General features: G+C 46.3%; 1 protein-coding gene across 1 annotated transcript in view; it reads right to left on the minus strand.

Moving 5' to 3' along the window:
- LOC123733219 (maternal embryonic leucine zipper kinase) overlaps positions 1–17,642 on the minus strand; it is a 37,602-nt gene extending 19,960 nt beyond the window's left edge. The window contains exons 1-10 of the mRNA XM_045712650.1: positions 17,469–17,642; positions 16,952–17,039; positions 16,362–16,447; positions 15,902–16,018; positions 14,738–14,881; positions 13,123–13,191; positions 10,796–10,912; positions 8,066–8,164; positions 6,860–6,928; positions 6,570–6,668 (exon numbers count right to left, since the gene is read on the minus strand). Coding sequence (XP_045568606.1) covers positions 6,570–6,668; positions 6,860–6,928; positions 8,066–8,164; positions 10,796–10,912; positions 13,123–13,191; positions 14,738–14,881; positions 15,902–16,018; positions 16,362–16,447; positions 16,952–17,015 — 864 coding nt within the window. The 5' untranslated portion in view covers positions 17,016–17,039; positions 17,469–17,642. The remainder of the gene's footprint in view (positions 1–6,569; positions 6,669–6,859; positions 6,929–8,065; positions 8,165–10,795; positions 10,913–13,122; positions 13,192–14,737; positions 14,882–15,901; positions 16,019–16,361; positions 16,448–16,951; positions 17,040–17,468) is intronic.
- Positions 17,643–18,510: the final 868 nt, after the last annotated feature.

Genomic DNA, 18,510 nt, shown 5'->3' on the forward strand with positions numbered 1-18,510 from the left:
GAGAGAGAGAGAGAGAGAGAGAGAGAGAGAGAGAGAGAGAGAGAGAGAGAGAGAGAGAGAGAGAGAGAGAGAGAGAGGAGAGAGAGAGAGAGAGAGAGAGAGAGAGAGAGAGAGAGGAGAGAGAGGAGAGAGAGAGAGAGAGAGAGAGAGAGGAGAGAGAGAGAGGAGAGAGGGAGAGGAGAGAGGGAGAGGAGAGAGAGAGAGGAGAGAGAGAGAGGAGAGAGGGAGAGGAGAGAGAGAGAGGAGAGAGGAGAGGGGGGGGACAGAGACACTACATTAATCTGAGTGATTAAATGAAATGTTGGTTATTTAACTTTTATTTTTACGTAAAATAAATAATAAAACGCAAATAATTTTTTGGGGGGGGTTCAATTACTAGAATACCATTTTATTCCGTTTTTTCTGAGCTCAAACGTGTCTTTCGTGACGTATCTCTACCTGAAAATACAGGATCTAAATGATTGATATTTGGTATTCAACAGTCATAAAAGTCTTATTTACCTTGAAGAACTACTGAAATAGTGATTTTTAATCAAACAGCAGCTCTATAGAAATGAAATGATGACTTTGGAATGAAGTAATAAAGTCATTAAATAAAACTAAATGTAATATAGACAATGTAACAACTGAAATATGTTATTAAAATACAGTAATGTGAGTTTAGATCAGCAGTACTGGACAGTCACGACCATCATGGGACTCAACACACAGTGAATTTAAATGTTTTAAAAATTATATATATCATCGAAACAGAAAACCGTGATACTTTAAATAATAAATTATAATCAAACCGAAACCTCAAAAAGCACTAATGTGTGTTTAGGGTGAAAAGGGCGATACCTAGTCAGTTGTACAACAGAATGTATTTAACCGCCTCCTCTAACCACCAGAATGTATTTAACCGCCTCCTCTAACCACCAGAATGTATTTAACCGCCTCCTCTAACCACCAGAATGTATTTAACCGCCTCCTCTAACCACCAGAATGTATTTAACCGCCTCCTCTAACCACCAGAATGTATTTAACCGCCTCCTCTAACCACCAGAATGTATTTAACCGCCTCCTCTAACCACCAGGATGTATTTAACCGCCTCCTCTAACCACCAGGATGTATTTAACCGCCTCCTCTAACCACCAGGATGTATTTAACCGCCTCCTCTAACCGCCGGGCCGCCCGCCTCCTCTAACCACCAGGATGTATTTAACCGCCTCCTCTAACCACCAGGATGTATTTAACCGCCTCCTCTAACCGCCGGCCTCCTCTAACCGCTGGGCCGCCCGCCTCCTCTAACCGCCCGCCTCCTCTAACCGCCCGCCTCCTCTAACCGCTGGGCCGCCCGCTTCCTCTAACCGCCCGCCTCCTCTAACCGCCGGGCCGCCCGCCTCCTCTAACCGCCCGCCTCCTCTAACCGCCGGGCCGCCCGCCTCCTCTAACCGCCCGCCTCCTCTAACCGCCGGGCCGCCCGCCTCCTCTAACCGCCAGAATACCTGCCTCCAGGCTACCCGGCCACTGAAAGACTCATGGGGGGTCCACTGAAAGACACTATGGGGGGTCCACTGAAAGACACTATGGGGGTCCACTGAAAGACACTATGGGGGGGTCCACTGAAAGACTCATGGGGGTCCACTGAAAGACTCATGGGGGGTCCACTGAAAGACTCATGGGGGTCAACTGAAAGACTCATGGGGGGTCAACTGAAAGACACTATGGGGGTCCACTGAAAGACTCATGGGGGTCCAATTAAAGACTCATATGGGGGTCCACTGAAAGACTCATGGGGGGTCCACTGAAAGACTCATGGGGGGTCCACTGAAAGACTCATGGGGGGTCCACTGAAAGACTCATGGGGGGTCCACTGAAAGACTCATGGGGGGGTCCACTGAAAGACTCATGGGGGTCCACTGAAAGACTCATGGGGGTCCACTGAAAGATTCATGGGGGGTCCACTGAAAGACACTATGGGGGTCCACTGAAAGACTCATGGGGGTCCACTGAAAGACTCATGGGGGTCCACTGAAAGACTCATGGGGGTCCACTGAAAGACACTATGGGGAGTCCACTGAAAGACTCATGGGGGGTCCACTGAAAGACTCATGGGGGTCCACTGAAAGACTCATGGGGGGTCCACTGAAAGACTCATGGGGGTCCACTGAAAGACTCATGGGGGGGGTCCACTGAAAGACTCATGGGGGGGTCCACTGAAAGACTCATGGGGGGGTCCACTGAAAGACTCATGGGGGGTCCACTTAAAGACTCATGGGGGGTCCACTTAAAGACTCATGGGGGTCCACTGAAAGACACTATGGGGGTCCACTGAAAGACACTATGGGGGTCCACTGAAAGACACTATGGGGGTCCACTGAAAGACACTATGGGGGGTCCACTGAAAGACTCATGGGGGTCCACTGAAAGACTCATGGGGGTCCACTGAAAGACACTATGGGGGTCCACTGAAAGACTCATGGGGGTCCACTGAAAGACTCATGGGGGTCCACTGAAAGACTCATGGGGGTCCACTGAAAGACTCATGGGGGTCCACTGAAAGACTCATGGGGGTCCACTGAAAGACTCATGGGGGGTCCACTGAAAGACTCATGGGGGGTCCACTGAAAGACTCATGGGGGGGTCCACTGAAAGACTCATGGGGGGTCCACTGAAAGACTCATGGGGGGTCCACTGAAAGACACTATGGGGGGGTCCACTGAAAGACTCATGGGGGGGTCCACTGAAAGACTCATGGGGGGTCCACTGAAAGACTCATGGGGGGTCCACTGAAAGACTCATGGGGGTCCACTGAAAGACTCATGGGGGTCCACTGAAAGACTCATGGGGGGTCCACTGAAAGACTCATGGGGGTCCACTGAAAGACTCATGGGGGTCCACTGAAAGACTCATGGGGGTCCACTGAAAGACTCATGGGGGGTCCACTGAAAGACTCATGGGGGGTCCACTGAAAGACTCATGGGGGGTCCACTGAAAGACTCATGGGGGGGTCCACTGAAAGACTCATGGGGGGGTCCACTGAAAGACTCATGGGGGGTCCACTGAAAGACTCATGGGGGGTCCACTGAAAGACTCATGGGGGGTCCACTGAAAGACTCATGGGGGGTCCACTGAAAGACTCATGGGGGGTCCACTGAAAGACTCATGGGGGGTCCACTGAAAGATGACTAGCAACAACTGGGACCTAAAAGACACCCAACATGAGACGCACAATAATTTGCCCAAGTCGAGGAAAACAAAAGATAAACCAACACCAAACTGAAAGACAGAAAGCAAAAAAGTTGGAGCGAAACCAAATGAGATAAAGGATTTGGTCTACAACTAAAGGCTTCGACCCTCCACATCTATCCAGACCACTAAAGGAGTTAAACCCTCCACATCTATCCAGACCACTAAAGGCTTCGACCCTCCACATCTATCAGGACAACTAAAGGCTTCGACCCTCCACATCTATCAGGACAACTAAAGGCTTCGACCCTCCACATCTATCAGGACAACTAAAGGAGTTAAACCCTCCACATCTATCCAGACCACTAAAGGCTTCGACCCTCCACATCTATCAGGACAACTAAAGGCTTCGACCCTCCACATCTATCAGGACAACTAAAGGAGTTAAACCCTCCACATCTATCCAGACCACTAAAGGCTTCGACCCTCCACATCTATCAGGACAACTAAAGGCTTCGACCCTCCACATCTATCAGGACAACTAAAGGCTTCGACCCTCCACATCTATCCAGACAACTAAAGGCTTCGACCCTCCACATCTATCAGGACAACTAAAGGCTTCGACCCTCCACATCTATCAGGACAACTAAAGGAGTTAAACCCTCCACATCTATCCAGACCACTAAAGGCTTCGACCCTCCACATCTATCAGGACAACTAAAGGAGTTAAACCCTCCACATCTATCAGGACAACTAAAGGCTTCGACCCTCCACATCTATCAGGACAACTAAAGGAGTTAAACCCTCCACATCTATCCAGACAACTAAAGGAGTTAAACCCTCCACATCTATCCAGACCACTAAAGGCTTCGACCCTCCACATCTATCAGGACAACTAAAGGAGTTAAATCCTCCACATCTATCCAGACCACTAAAGGAGTTAAACCCTCCACATCTATCCAGACCACTAAAGGAGTTAAACCCTCCACATCTATCCAGACCACTAAAGGCTTCGACCCTCCACATCTATCAGGACAACTAAAGGAGTTAAACCCTCCACATCTATCCAGACCACTAAAGGCTTCGACCCTCCACATCTATCCAGACAACTAAAGGAGTTAAACACTCCACATCTATCCAGACCACTAAAGGCTTCGACCCTCCACATCTATCCAGACCACTAAAGGAGTTAAACCCTCCACATCTATCCAGACCACTAAAGGAGTTAAACCCTCCACATCTATCCAGACAACTAAAGGAGTTAAACCCTCCACATCTATCCAGACCACTAAAGGAGTTAAACCCTCCACATCTATCAGGACAACTAAAGGAGTTAAACCCTCCATATCTATCCAGACCACTAAAGGCTTCGACCCTCCACATCTATCAGGACAACTAAAGGCTTCGACCCTCCACATCTATCCAGACCACTAAAGGCTTCAACCCTCCACATCTATCAGGACAACTAAAGGCTTCGACCCTCCACATCTATCAGGACAACTAAAGGAGTTAAACCCTCCACATCTATCCAGACCACTAAAGGCTTCGACCCTCCACATCTATCAGGACAACTAAAGGAGTTAAACACTCCACATCTATCCAGACCACTAAAGGCTTCGACCCTCCACATCTATCCAGACCACTAAAGGCTTCGACCCTCCACATCTATCCAGACAACTAAAGGAGTTAAACCCTCCACATCTATCCAGACAACTAAAGGAGTTAAACCCTCCACATCTATCCAGACCACTAAAGGAGTTAAACCCTCCACATCTATCCAGACCACTAAAGGAGTTAAACCCTCCATATCTATCCAGACCACTAAAGGCTTCGACCCTCCACATCTATCCAGACAACTAAAGGAGTTAAACCCTCCACATCTATCCAGACCACTAAAGGCTTCGACCCTCCACATCTATCCAGACCACTAAAGGAGTTAAACACTCCACATCTATCCAGACCACTAAAGGCTTCGACCCTCCACATCTATCCAGACCACTAAAGGAGTTAAACCCTCCACATCTATCCAGACCACTAAAGGAGTTAAACCCTCCACATCTATCCAGACAACTAAAGGAGTTAAACCCTCCACATCTATCCAGACCACTAAAGGAGTTAAACCCTCCACATCTATCCAGACACCTAAAGGAGTTAAACCCTCCACATCTATCCAGACCACTAAAGGAGTTAAACCCTCCACATCTATCCAGACCACTGGAGAACTGGGTCAGCCACCCTTAAATAGCACCTGGACCAGCACAGGTGAAACACATCCCGACTAACGAGGTGAAACACATCCTGACTAACGAGGTGAAACACATCCCGACTAACGAGGTGAAACACATCCCGGCTAACGAGGTGAAACACATCCCGACTAACGAGGTGAAACACATCCCGACTAACGAGGTGAAACACATCCCGACTAACGAGGTGAAACACATCCCGACTAACGAGGTGAAACACATCCCGACTAACGAGGTGAAACACATCCCGACTAACGAGGTGAAACACATCCCGACTAACGAGGTGAAACACATCCCGACTAACGAGGTGAAACACATCCCGACTAACGAGGTGAAACACATCCCGACTAACGAGGTGAAACACATCCCGACTAACGAGGTGAAACACATCCCGACTAACGAGGTGAAACACATCCCGACTAACGAGGTGAAACACATCCCGACTAACGAGGTGAAACACATCCTGACTAACGAGGTGAAACACATCCTGACTAACGAGGTGAAACACATCCTGACTAACGAGGTGAAACACATCCCGACTAACGAGGTGAAACACATCCCGACTAACGAGGTGAAACACATCCCGACTAACGAGGTGAAACACATCCCGACTAACGAGGTGAAACACATCCCGACTAACGAGGTGAAACACATCCCGACTAACGAGGTGAAACACATCCCGACTAACGAGGTGAAACACATCCCGACTAACGAGGTGAAACACATCCCGACTAACGAGATGAAACACATCCCGACTAACGAGATGAAACACATCCCGACTAACGAGATGAAACACATCCCGACTAACGAGGTGAAACACATCCCGACTAACGAGGTGAAACACATCCTGACTAACGAGGTGAAACACATCCTGACTAACGAGGTGAAACACATCCCGACTAACGAGGTGAAACACATCCTGACTAACGAGGTGAAACACATCCCGACTAACGAGGTGAAACACATCCCGACTAACGAGGTGAAACACATCCCGACTAACGAGGTGACACCAATCGAGTCGCCATCCGAGCTAAAGTCCAACCTCAAAACGTACAAGGAAAAACAAAAAGGCGTGTTCGTGTGTTCTTAGGCGCGTTCTCAGGCGTGTGAGTGTGTGTGTGTGTGTGCGTGCGTGTGTGTGTGAGTGTTCTTACAGGTTGCTTGCTGTGCCACTCCACAGGGCTGTCATAGCCAGACGTCATCCAGGGGTGGTCTAGGAGTTGTTTGATGGTCACACGATGCTTAGGATCCACCTACACACACACACACACACACACACACACACACACACACACACACACACACACACACACACACACACTCAATAACTCCTCCTATACAAAACCTGATCATATGGCAAAATCAAAAGAGCAAGAGGAGGTTTGGGTGTGTGTGTGTGTGTGTGTGTGTGTGTGTGTGTGTGTGTGTGTGTGTGTGTGTGTACCTGCATCATCTGGTTGAGCAGCAGGATGCTCCCAGGAGACAGCCAGTGAGGGTTGTTGTATGTACCTCTCTAGAACATTAACGCGGAGGTTAGTTTTACACCAGGGCTTTGGATCTGGCTTTCACACGTAGCCCAAATATTTAGTTGAGCAAAAGAGAAAACAACCCGTCCTGGTTGAACCCTTTCTCCAGAGAAAACACACCGTTCTGGTTGAACCCTTTCTCCAGAGAAAACACACCGTCCTGGTTGAACCCTTTCCCCAGAGAAAACACACCGTCCTGGTTGAACCCTTTCTCCAGAGAAAACAAACCGTCCTGGTTGAACCCTTTCTCCAGAGAAAACACACCGTCCTGGTTGAACCCTTTCTCCAGAGAAAACACACCGTCCTGGTTGAACCCTTTCTCCAGAGAAAACACACCGTCCTGGTTGAACCCTTTCTCCAGAGAAAACACAGCGTTCTGGTTGAACCCTTTCTCCAGAGAAAACACAGCGTTCTGGTTGAACCCTTTCTCCAGAGAAAACACAGCGTTCTGGTTGAACCCTTTCTCCAGAGAAAACACAGCGTTCTGGTTGAACCCTTTCTCCAGAGAAAACACACCGTCCTGGTTGAACCCTTTCTCCAGAGAAAACACACCGTCCTGGTTGAACCCTTTCTCCAGAGAAAACACACCGTTCTGGTTGAACCCTTTCTCCAGAGAAAACAACCCGTCCTGGTTGAACCCTTTCTCCAGAGAAAACAAACCGTCCTGGTTGAACCCTTTCTCCAGAGAAAACAAACCGTCCTGGTTGAACCCTTTCCCCAGAGAAAACACACCGTTCTGGTTGAACCCTTTCCCCAGAGAAAACAAACCGTCCTGGTTGAACCCTTTCTCCAGAGAAAACAAACCGTCCTGGTTGAACCAGAGAAACAGTTCTGAACTATATTAGTGGCGCTAAATGTTTTCCCACCTAGCTAACAACCACGTTCTGTCACGTTACCTTGGATACCTAGCTAACAACCACGTTCTGTCACGTTACCTTGGATACCAAGCTAACAACCCTGTAAGTTGACCAATAGAGAGAGGGTATCTAATAACATAACCCTGTAACTTGACCAATAGAGAGAGAGGGTATCTAATAACATAACCCTGTAAGTTGACCAATAGAGAGAGAGGGTATCTAATAACCTAACCCTGTAACTTGACCAATAGAGAGAGAGGATCTTACAGTGATTTTCCTGTAGAGAACCATACAGTTGTCGTCGTCAAAGGGCAGATATCCACACAGCAGAGCAAACAGCAGTACGCCCATACTCCACACATCAGCCTGGTAACACAACACACACACATTATATACACACACACATTATATATCCACACAGCAGTACGCCCATACTCCACACATCAGCCTGGTAACACAACACACACACATTATATACACACACACATTATATATCCACACAGCAGTACGCCCATACTCCACACATCAGCCTGGTAACAACACACACACACATTATATATCCACACAACAGTACGCCCATACTCCACACATCAGCCTGGTAACAACACACACACACATTATATATCCACACAACAGTACGCCCATACTCCACACATCAGCCTGGTAACACAACACACACAGACACACACACACACACACACACACACACACACACACACACACACACACACACACACACATTATATATCCACACATCAGCCTGGTAACACAACACACACATTACACATAACTACCGTTCAAAAGTTTGTGGTCACTGAGAAATGCACATTTATTGTCCAGACTTGTGAGGCGTCTGTTTCTCAAACTAGACACTCTAATGTACTTGTCCGCTTGCTCAGTTGTGCACCGGGGCCTCCCACTCCTCTTTCTATTCTGGTTAGAGCCAGTTCGTGCTGTTCTGTGAAGGGAGTAGTACACAGCGTTGTACTGAAGATGTCGTACCTTGGCAATTTCTCGAATGGAATAGCCTTCTTTTCTCAGAACAAGAATAGACTGACAAGTTTCAGAAGAAAGTTCTTTGTTTCTGGCCATTTTCAGCCTGTAATCGAACCCACAAATGCTGACACTCCAGATACTCAACTAGTCTAAAGAAGGCCAGTTTTATTGCTTCTTTAAAAATCAGAACAACAGTTTTCATCTGTGCTAACATAATCACAAAAGGGTTTTCTAATAATCAATTAGCCTTTTAACCTGTTGGGGCTAGGGGGCAGTATTTGCACGGCCGAATAAAAAACGTACCCGATTTAATCTGGTTACTACTCCTGCCCAGTAACTAGAATATGCATATAATTATTGGCTTTGGATAGAAAACACCCTAAAGTTTCTAAAACTGTTTGAATGGTGTCTGTGAGTATAACAGAACTCATTTGGCAGGCCAAAACCTGAGAAGATTCCTTACAGGAAGTGGCCTGTCTGACCATTTCTTGGCCCTCCTTGATCATCTCTAACAAATACAGGGGACCTCTGGCATGACGTGACACTTCCTACGGCTCCCATAGGCTCTCAGAAGGCGGGAAAAAGCTGAACGATGTAATTCCATCCTCAGGCTGAAACACATTAGCGCGTTTGGCAAGTGCTCTATCAGAGGGCCATTAGACTGAGGCTCGTGCATGAGGGGATAGCATGCTTTACTTTCACTCTCTTTGTAATAAAAAACAATTTCCCGGTCGGAATATTATCGCTTTTTACGAGAAAAATGGCATAAAAATGGATTTTAAACAGCGGTTGACATGCTTCGAAGTACGGAAATGGAATATTTAGAATTTTTTGTCACGAAATGCGCCATGCTCGTCACCCTTATTTACCCTTTCAGATAGTGTCTTGAACGCATACGAACAAAACGCCGCTGTTTGGATATAACAATGGATTATTTGGGACCAAACCAACATTTGTTATTGAAGTAGAAGTCCTGGGGAGTGCATTCTGACGAAGAACAGCAAAGGTAATAACATTTTTCTTATAGTAAATCTGACTTTGGTGAGTGCTAAACTTGCTGGGTGTCTAAATAGCTAGCCCTGTGATGCCGGGCTATCTACTGAGAATATTGCAAAATGTGCTTTCACCGAAAAGCTATTTTAAAATCGGACATATCGAGTGCATAGAGGAGTTCTGTATCTATAATTCTTAAAATAATTATGTTTTTTTGTGAACGTTTATCGTGAGTAATTTAGTAAATTCACAGGCAGTGTTCGGTGGGAATGCTAGTCACATGCTAGTCACATGCTAATGTAAAAAGCTGGTTTTTGATATAAATATGAACTTGATTGAACAAAACATGCATGTATTGTATAACATAATGTCCTAGGGTTGTCATCTGATGAAGATCAAAGGTTAGTGCTGCATTTAGCTGTGGTTTGGGTTATTGTGACATTATATGCTAGCTTGAAAAATGGGTGTCTGATTATTTCTGGCTGGGTACTCTCCTGACATAATCTAATGTTTTGCTTTCGTTGTAAAGCCTTTTTGAAATCGGACAGTGTGGTTAGATTAACGAGAGTCTTGTCTTTAAAATGGTGTAAAATAGTCATATGTTTGAAAAATTGAAGTTTTTGCAAGCGTCCCACCTAGCCCATAGAGGTTAAAATGATAAACTTGGATTAGCGAACACAACGTGCCATTGGAACACAGGAGTGATGGTTGCTGATAATGGGCCTCTGTACGCCTATGTAGATATTCCATATTAAAAATCAGCCGTTTCCAGCTACAATAGTCATTTACAACATTAACAATGTCTACACTGTATTTCTGATCAATTTAATGTTATTTTAATAATGGACAAACAATTTGCTTTTCTTTCAAAAACAAGGACATTTCTAAGTGACCACAAACTTTTGAACGGTAGTGTGTGTGTGTGTGTGTGTGTTATACACACACACACACTCATTATATTCACACAGCCAGATATATTATATTCCCCCCCCCCAACAGGTGTCTCACCTCAGAGCCGATGTAGGATTTCCCCTGGATGAGTTCTGGAGCGGCATAGGCTGGACTACCACAACAGGTCATCAGCTCATATCCCAGACCCCCTATAAAAGACAGACTGTGATGAGGCTGGACTACCACAACAGGTCATCAGCTCATATCCCAGACCCCCCTATAAAAGACAGACTGTGATGAGGCTGGACTACCACAACAGGTCATCAGCTCATATCCCAGACCCCCCTATAGAAGACAGACTGTGATGAGACTGGACTACCACAACAGGTCATCAGCTCATATCCCAGACCCCCCTGTAGAAGACAGACTGTGATGAGACAGGACTACCACAACAGGTCATCAGCTCATATCCCAGACCCCCCTATAGAAGACAGACTGTGATGAGACTGGACTACCACAACAGGTCATCAGCTCATATCCCAGACCCCCCCTGTAGAAGACAGACTGTGATGAGACAGGACTACCACAACAGGTCATCAGCTCATATCCCAGACCCCCTATAGAAGACAGACTGTGATGAGGCTGGACTACCACAACAGGTCATCAGCTCATATCCCAGACCCCCCTATAAAAGACAGACTGTGATGAGGCAGGACTACCACAACAGGTCATCAGCTCATATCCCAGACCCCCCTATAAAAGACAGACTGTGATGAGGCAGGACTACCACAACAGGTCATCAGCTCATATCCCAGACCCCCCTATAAAAGACAGACTGTGATGAGGCAGGACTACCACAACAGGTCATCAGCTCATATCCCAGACCCCCCTATAAAAGACAGACTGTGATGAGACAGGACCACCCCATCTATATAACACAGTGATTAGACAGGACTACCCCATCTATAAACACAGCGATTAGACAGGACCACCCCATCTATAAACACAGCGATTAGACAGGACCACCCCATCTATAAACACAGCGATTAGACAGGACCACCCCATCTATAAACACAGTGATTAGACAGGACCACCCCATCTATAAACACAGGACCACCCCATCTATAAACACAGCGATTAGACAGGACCACCCCATCTATAAACACAGGACCACCCCATCTATAAACACAGCGATTAGACAGGACCGCCCCATCTATAAACACAGCGATTAGACAGGACCACCCCATCTATAAACACAGCGATTAGACAGGACTACCCCATCTATAAACACAGGACTACCCCATCTATAAACACAGTGATTAGACAGGACCACCCCATCTATAAACACAGTGATTAGACAGGACTACCCCATCTATAAACACAGCGATTAGACAGGACCGCCCCATCTATAAACACAGGACTACCCCATCTATAAACACAGTGATTAGACAGGACCACCCCATCTATAAACACAGTGATTAGACAGGACCACCCCATCTATAAACACAGTGATTAGACAGGACCACCCCATCTATAAACACAGGACTACCCCATCTATAAACACAGTGATTAGACAGGACCACCCCATCTATAAACACAGTGATTAGACAGGACCGCCCCATCTATAAACACAGTGATTAGACAGGACCACCCCATCTATAAACACAGTGATTAGACAGGACCACCCCATCTATAAACACAGGACCACCCCATCTATAACACAGCGATTAGACAGGACCACCCCATCTATAACACAGCGATTAGACAGGACCACCCCATCTATAACACAGCGATTAGACAGGACCACCCCATCTATAAACACAGTGATTAGACAGGACCACCCCATCTATAAACACAGTGATTAGACAGGACCACCCCATCTATAAACACAGGACCACCCCATCTATAACACAGCGATTAGACAGGACCACCCCATCTATAAACACAGCGATTAGACAGGACTACCCCATCTATAAACACAGTGATTAGACAGGACCACCCCATCTATAAACACAGTGATTAGACAGGACCACCCCATCTATAAACACAGCGATTAGACAGGACCACCCCATCTATAAACACAGGACCACCCCATCTATAAACACAGGACCACCCCATCTATAACACAGCGATTAGACAGGACCACCCCATCTATAAACACAGCGATTAGACAGGACCACCCCATCTATAAACACAGTGATTAGACAGGACCACCCCATCTATAAACACAGTGATTAGACAGGACCACCCCATCTATAAACACAGCGATTAGACAGGACCACCCCATCTATAAACACAGCGATTAGACAGGACCACCCCATCTATAAACACAGTGATTAGACAGGAAATAGCACACAAAACACATGAATGAAATCTATATATTTATAGACAACGACCACTAAGCCTTGACACACATCACTGAGACAACATGGCAGGGTGGTTACCTTGGGTTTGGCACAGAGACCAAAGTCTATCAGTTTCAGGTTGTGGTCTTCATCTAGCAACAAGTTCTCCTGAGGGAGGGGGAGAGAGGAGAGAGAGGAGGGGGAGGGGAGAGAGAAGGGAGGGAGGGGAGAGAGGAGCGAGAGAGAGAGAGAGAGAGAGAGAGAGAGGGGAGAGAGAGAGGGGAGGGGAGAGAGAGAGAGAGAGAGAGAGAGAGAGAGAGAGGGAGAGAGAGAGGGAGAGAGAGAGGGGGAGAGAGAGAGAAGGGAGGGAGGGAGAGAGAGAGAGAGAGAGAGGGGAGAGAGAGAGAGAGATTAACAGTAGTTCCATACATGTATTATACTATATACCAGGTATTATAATATATACCAGGTATTATACTATATACCAGGTATTATAATATATACCAGGTATTATAATATATACCAGGTATTATAATATATACCAGGCCATTGAACCAATAACAGTGATTAACCAAAGCCACAGTCTGTGGGACTTACAACAACTGCATTCAGCACCATCACCACTAGTGGCTAGTTCAGACAACCACACAGACAACCAACCACACAGACAACCAACCACACAGACAACCAACCACCCAACCAACCAACCACCCAGACAACCAACCACCCACCCACACAGACAACCAACCACCCACCCACACAGACAACCAACCACCCACCCACACAGACAACCAACCACACAGACAACCAACCACACAGACAACCAACCACACAGACAACCAACCAACCACACAGACAACCAACCAACCACACAGACAACCAACCAACCACACAGACAACCAACCACACAGACAACCAACCACCCACCCACCCAACCAACCAACCACACAGACAACCAACCACACAGACAACCAACCACACAGACAACCAACCACCCACCCAACCAACCAACCACACAGACAACCAACCACACAGACAACCAACCACCCACCCAACCACACAGACAACTGCATTCAGCACCATCACCACTAGTAGATCAGAGAACCACCCACACCCCCCGGTTACCTACCGGTTTCAGGTCTCTGCGGGCGTATCCCCGGTTACCTACCGGTTTCAGGTCTCTGCGGGCGTATCCCCGGTTACCTACCGGTTTCAGGTCTCTGCGGGCGTATCCCCGGTTACCTACCGGTTTCAGGTCTCTGCGGGCGTATCCCCGGTTACCTACCGGTTTCAGGTCTCTGCGGGCGTATCCCCGGTTACCTACCGGTTTCAGGCCTCTGCGGGCGTATCCCCGGTTACCTACCGGTTTCAGGTCTCTGTGGGCGTATCCCCGGGTACCTACCGGTTTCAGGTCTCTGTGGGCGTATCCCCGGGTACCTACCGGTTTCAGGTCTCTGTGGGCGTATCCCCGGTTACCTACCGGTTTCAGGTCTCTGTGGGCGTATCCCCGGTTACCTACCGGTTTCAGGTCTCTGCGGGCGTATCCCCGGTGACCTACCGGTTTCAGGTCTCTGTGGGCGTATCCCCGGGTACCTACCGGTTTCAGGTCTCTGTGGGCGTATCCCCGGTTACCTACCGGTTTCAGGTCTCTGTGGGCGTATCCCCGGTTACCTACCGGTTTCAGGTCTCTGCGGGCGTATCCCCGGTGACCTACCGGTTTCAGGTCTCTGTGGGCGTACCCCTGGCTGTGGACGTAGGCCAGCGCCGAAACGATCTGTCTGAAGAACACTCTTGTCTCCTCTTCAGACAGACGGTCCTTAGCGATGATGTAGTCAAACAGCTCTCCTCCTGGACAATACTGGAGAAGAAGAAGAGGAGGGGAAGAAGAGAGGTTCATATTGGGGCTGGTCTGTCTGATGGGGGGTCCTACCTCCAGGATCATGTATATCTTGGTGTTAGTCTCTATAACATGGTACAGTCTACAGACATGCTGATGGGGGGGGTCCTACCTCCAGGATCATGTATATCTTGGTATTAGTCTCTATAACGTGGTACAGTCTACAGACATGCTGATGGGGGGGTCCTACCTCCAGGATCATGTATATCTTGGTGTTAGTCTATAACATGGTACAGTCTACAGACATGCTGATGGGGGGGGGGTCCTACCTCCAGGATCATGTATATCTTGGTGTTAGTCTATATAACGTGGTACAGTCTACAGACATGCTGATGGGGGGGGTCCTACCTCCAGGATCATGTATATCTTGGTATTAGTCTCTATAACGTGGTACAGTCTACAGACATGCTGATGGGGGGGGGGTCCTACCTCCAGGATCATGTATATCTTGGTGTTAGTCTATAACATGGTACAGTCTACAGACATGCTGATGGGGGGGGTCCTACCTCCAGGATCATGTATATCTTGGTGTTAGTCTCTATAACGTGGTACAGTCTACAGACATGCTGATGGGGGGGGAGTCCTACCTCCAGGATCATGTATATCTTGGTGTTAGTCTCTATAACGTGGTACAGTCTACAGACATGCTGATGGGGGGGGGTCCTACCTCCAGGATCATGTATATCTTGGTATTAGTCTATAACATGGTACAGTCTACAGACATGCTGATGGGGGGGGTCCTACCTCCAGGATCATGTATATCTTGGTATTAGTCTCTATAACGTGGTACAGTCTACAGACATGCTGATGGGGGGGGGGTCCTACCTCCAGGATCATGTATATCTTGGTATTAGTCTCTATAACGTGGTACAGTCTACAGACATGCTGATGGGGGGGTCCTACCTCCAGGATCATGTATATCTTGGTATTAGTCTCTATAACGTGGTACAGTCTACAGACATGCTGATGGGGGGGTCCTACCTCCAGGATCATGTATATCTTGGTATTAGTCTCTATAACGTGGTACAGTCTACAGACATGCTGATGGCTCAGACTCTTCATGGCCTCTATCTCCACCTTCACACGAGGAAGGTCCTCCTGCACAGAAGAAGAAATGGGGTGTTTCTTTAACAAGCCGTCCACATTAGACTAAAACAGTAAAAACACACTAAATATTAAAGACTTAGATATATGAAAGAGACAGAGAGAGGAAGGGAAAGAGAGAGAGAGAGAGAGAGAGAGAGGAAGGGAAAGAGAGATGAGAGAGAGAGAGAGAGAGAGAGGAAGGGAAAGACAGATGAGAGAGAGAGAGGAATGGAAAGAGAGATGAGAGAGAGAGAGAGAGAGAGAGGGAGAGAGGAAGGGAAAGAGATGAGAGAGAGAGAGAGGAAGAGAGAGAGAGAGAGAGAGAGAGAGAGAGAGAGATGAGAGAGAGACTCACCCCCAGTTCCTTCTTCTCCATGATTTTAATGGCCACATTCTCTCCAGTCAGGATGTGGCGACCCAGCTTGACCTTAGCAAAGCCTCCTGTAGGACACAACACCCACCCAGCAGAACAGCAGGTCAGATAAGAGACCACACACACCGATTAGAACGGATAACACACACACACACCGATTAGAACGGATAACACACACACACACCGATTAGAACCGATAACACACACACACACACACCGATTAGAACCGATAACACACACACACCGATTAGAACCGATAACACACACACACACACCGATTAGAACCGATAACACACACACACACACCGATTAGAACCGATAACACACACACTGATTAGAACGGATAACACACACACACACACACACCGATTAGAACGAATAAACACACACACACACACACACACACACACACACACACACACACACACACACACACACACACAGATTAGAACGGATAACACACACACACCGATTAGAACGGATAACACACACCCACCCAGACAGCTACATGCGCACACACACACATTCCTGGTTGCTCCTGTGCCAGGTATAGATGGGATGAAGTGTCTCACCGGAGCCGATGGTCTCGTAGACTTCATAGTACGTGAGGAGTTCCGCCGCGCTGTCCATGGGCATCTCGCCGAAAACACAACCTTCCAGCTGCGATATAAAAACCCACACAGCGACATTTAGCTGAAAGTCTCCAGAAGGTTAGTTCCGATAGGTGGCTACTGACGGCTAAAATAACATCCCAAACACACAAGCGGTCTGTCTGTCTGTCTGTCTGGCTTAGCTAGCTAACGTTAGCTGCCTGTCAACTGATCAACCTTCGGTCTACTTTGAAATGTCGATGAGCTAATGTTAACTTAAAACGAAATGTTCCAACGCTTAAGATGACAATATTATACTTATACTTCTAGCATATACAAATACGGTAGTAAACTGTGACAAGACTTATCAATTCAAACCATTTAGCAACATTGCTACATTAGGTTAATTCACTGACTTGGGGGTTGCCAAGCTAGGCTAACGATACTTTAGTACAGTTTGGCTAACTAATTTATCCTATGCTAAAAGCGTCGAACCTACCTTAAATAAAAAAAACTTTTAAAAAACTTGGATATAGTGAAGAAAGCAAACGTTATCACGAATGTGGGTAAATATATACTTTGTATTAGTAATATACGTCCTGTTGTCGAAGTTTGAATTCCCCACTACAGTGACGAAACGTCCTACTTCCGGTGTCTGTATCTCCTTCCTGCCTCTGTCGTTCAGTAATGACACTGCAGCTATAAAAACATTTATTTTATTTATTTATATTTATTTTACCTTTATTTAATTAGGAAAGTCATTTATTTAATGGCACTGCAGCTATAAAAATATTTATTTTATTTATTTATATTTATTTTACCTTTATTTAATTAGGAAAGTCATTTATTTAATGGCACTGCAGCTATAAAAATATTTATTTATATTTATTTATATTTATTTTACCTTTATTTAATTAGGAAAGTCATTTATTTAATGGCACTGCAGCTATAAAAATATTTATTTTATTTATTTATTTATATTTATTTTACCTTTATTTAATTAGGAAAGTCATTTATTTAATGGCACTGCAGCTATAAAATAGATTTATTTAATTTATATTAATATTTAACCTTTATTTAATTTGGAAAGTATTTACAATGACAGCCTACCCTGTCATTGTATCTATTGTTCAGTAATGGCATTGCAGCTATAAAATAGATTTATTTATTTTATTTATTATTTATTTAACCTTTATTTAATTTGGAAAGTAATTTAAGAACAAATTCTTATTTACAATGACGGCCTACCCGTTATGTATCTATCGTTCAGTAATGGCACTGCAGCTATAACACTGATTCTACACTACAAGTCCCTAACTACAGGATCGAGGATCAGATTATTAGCCCACAATCCTAATCTTAAAGGGCCAGTCAGCGGTTGAAACAATAACAAAGCAACTCCACGCCACTGTTTCAGTAAAAAGCTGAAGGATGGGGGCTGGAGAAATGTAATCACTCTCAAGTTCATAGACGAAGCTATGGATGCAAGGACTGACCATCCATAACATTCTAGATTTAAAGGTAGACTCAGCGAAATGACG

The sequence above is a fragment of the Salmo salar genome, unplaced genomic scaffold, assembly GCF_905237065.1.
Source record: "Salmo salar unplaced genomic scaffold, Ssal_v3.1, whole genome shotgun sequence".
Lineage (NCBI taxonomy): Eukaryota > Metazoa > Chordata > Actinopteri > Salmoniformes > Salmonidae > Salmo > Salmo salar.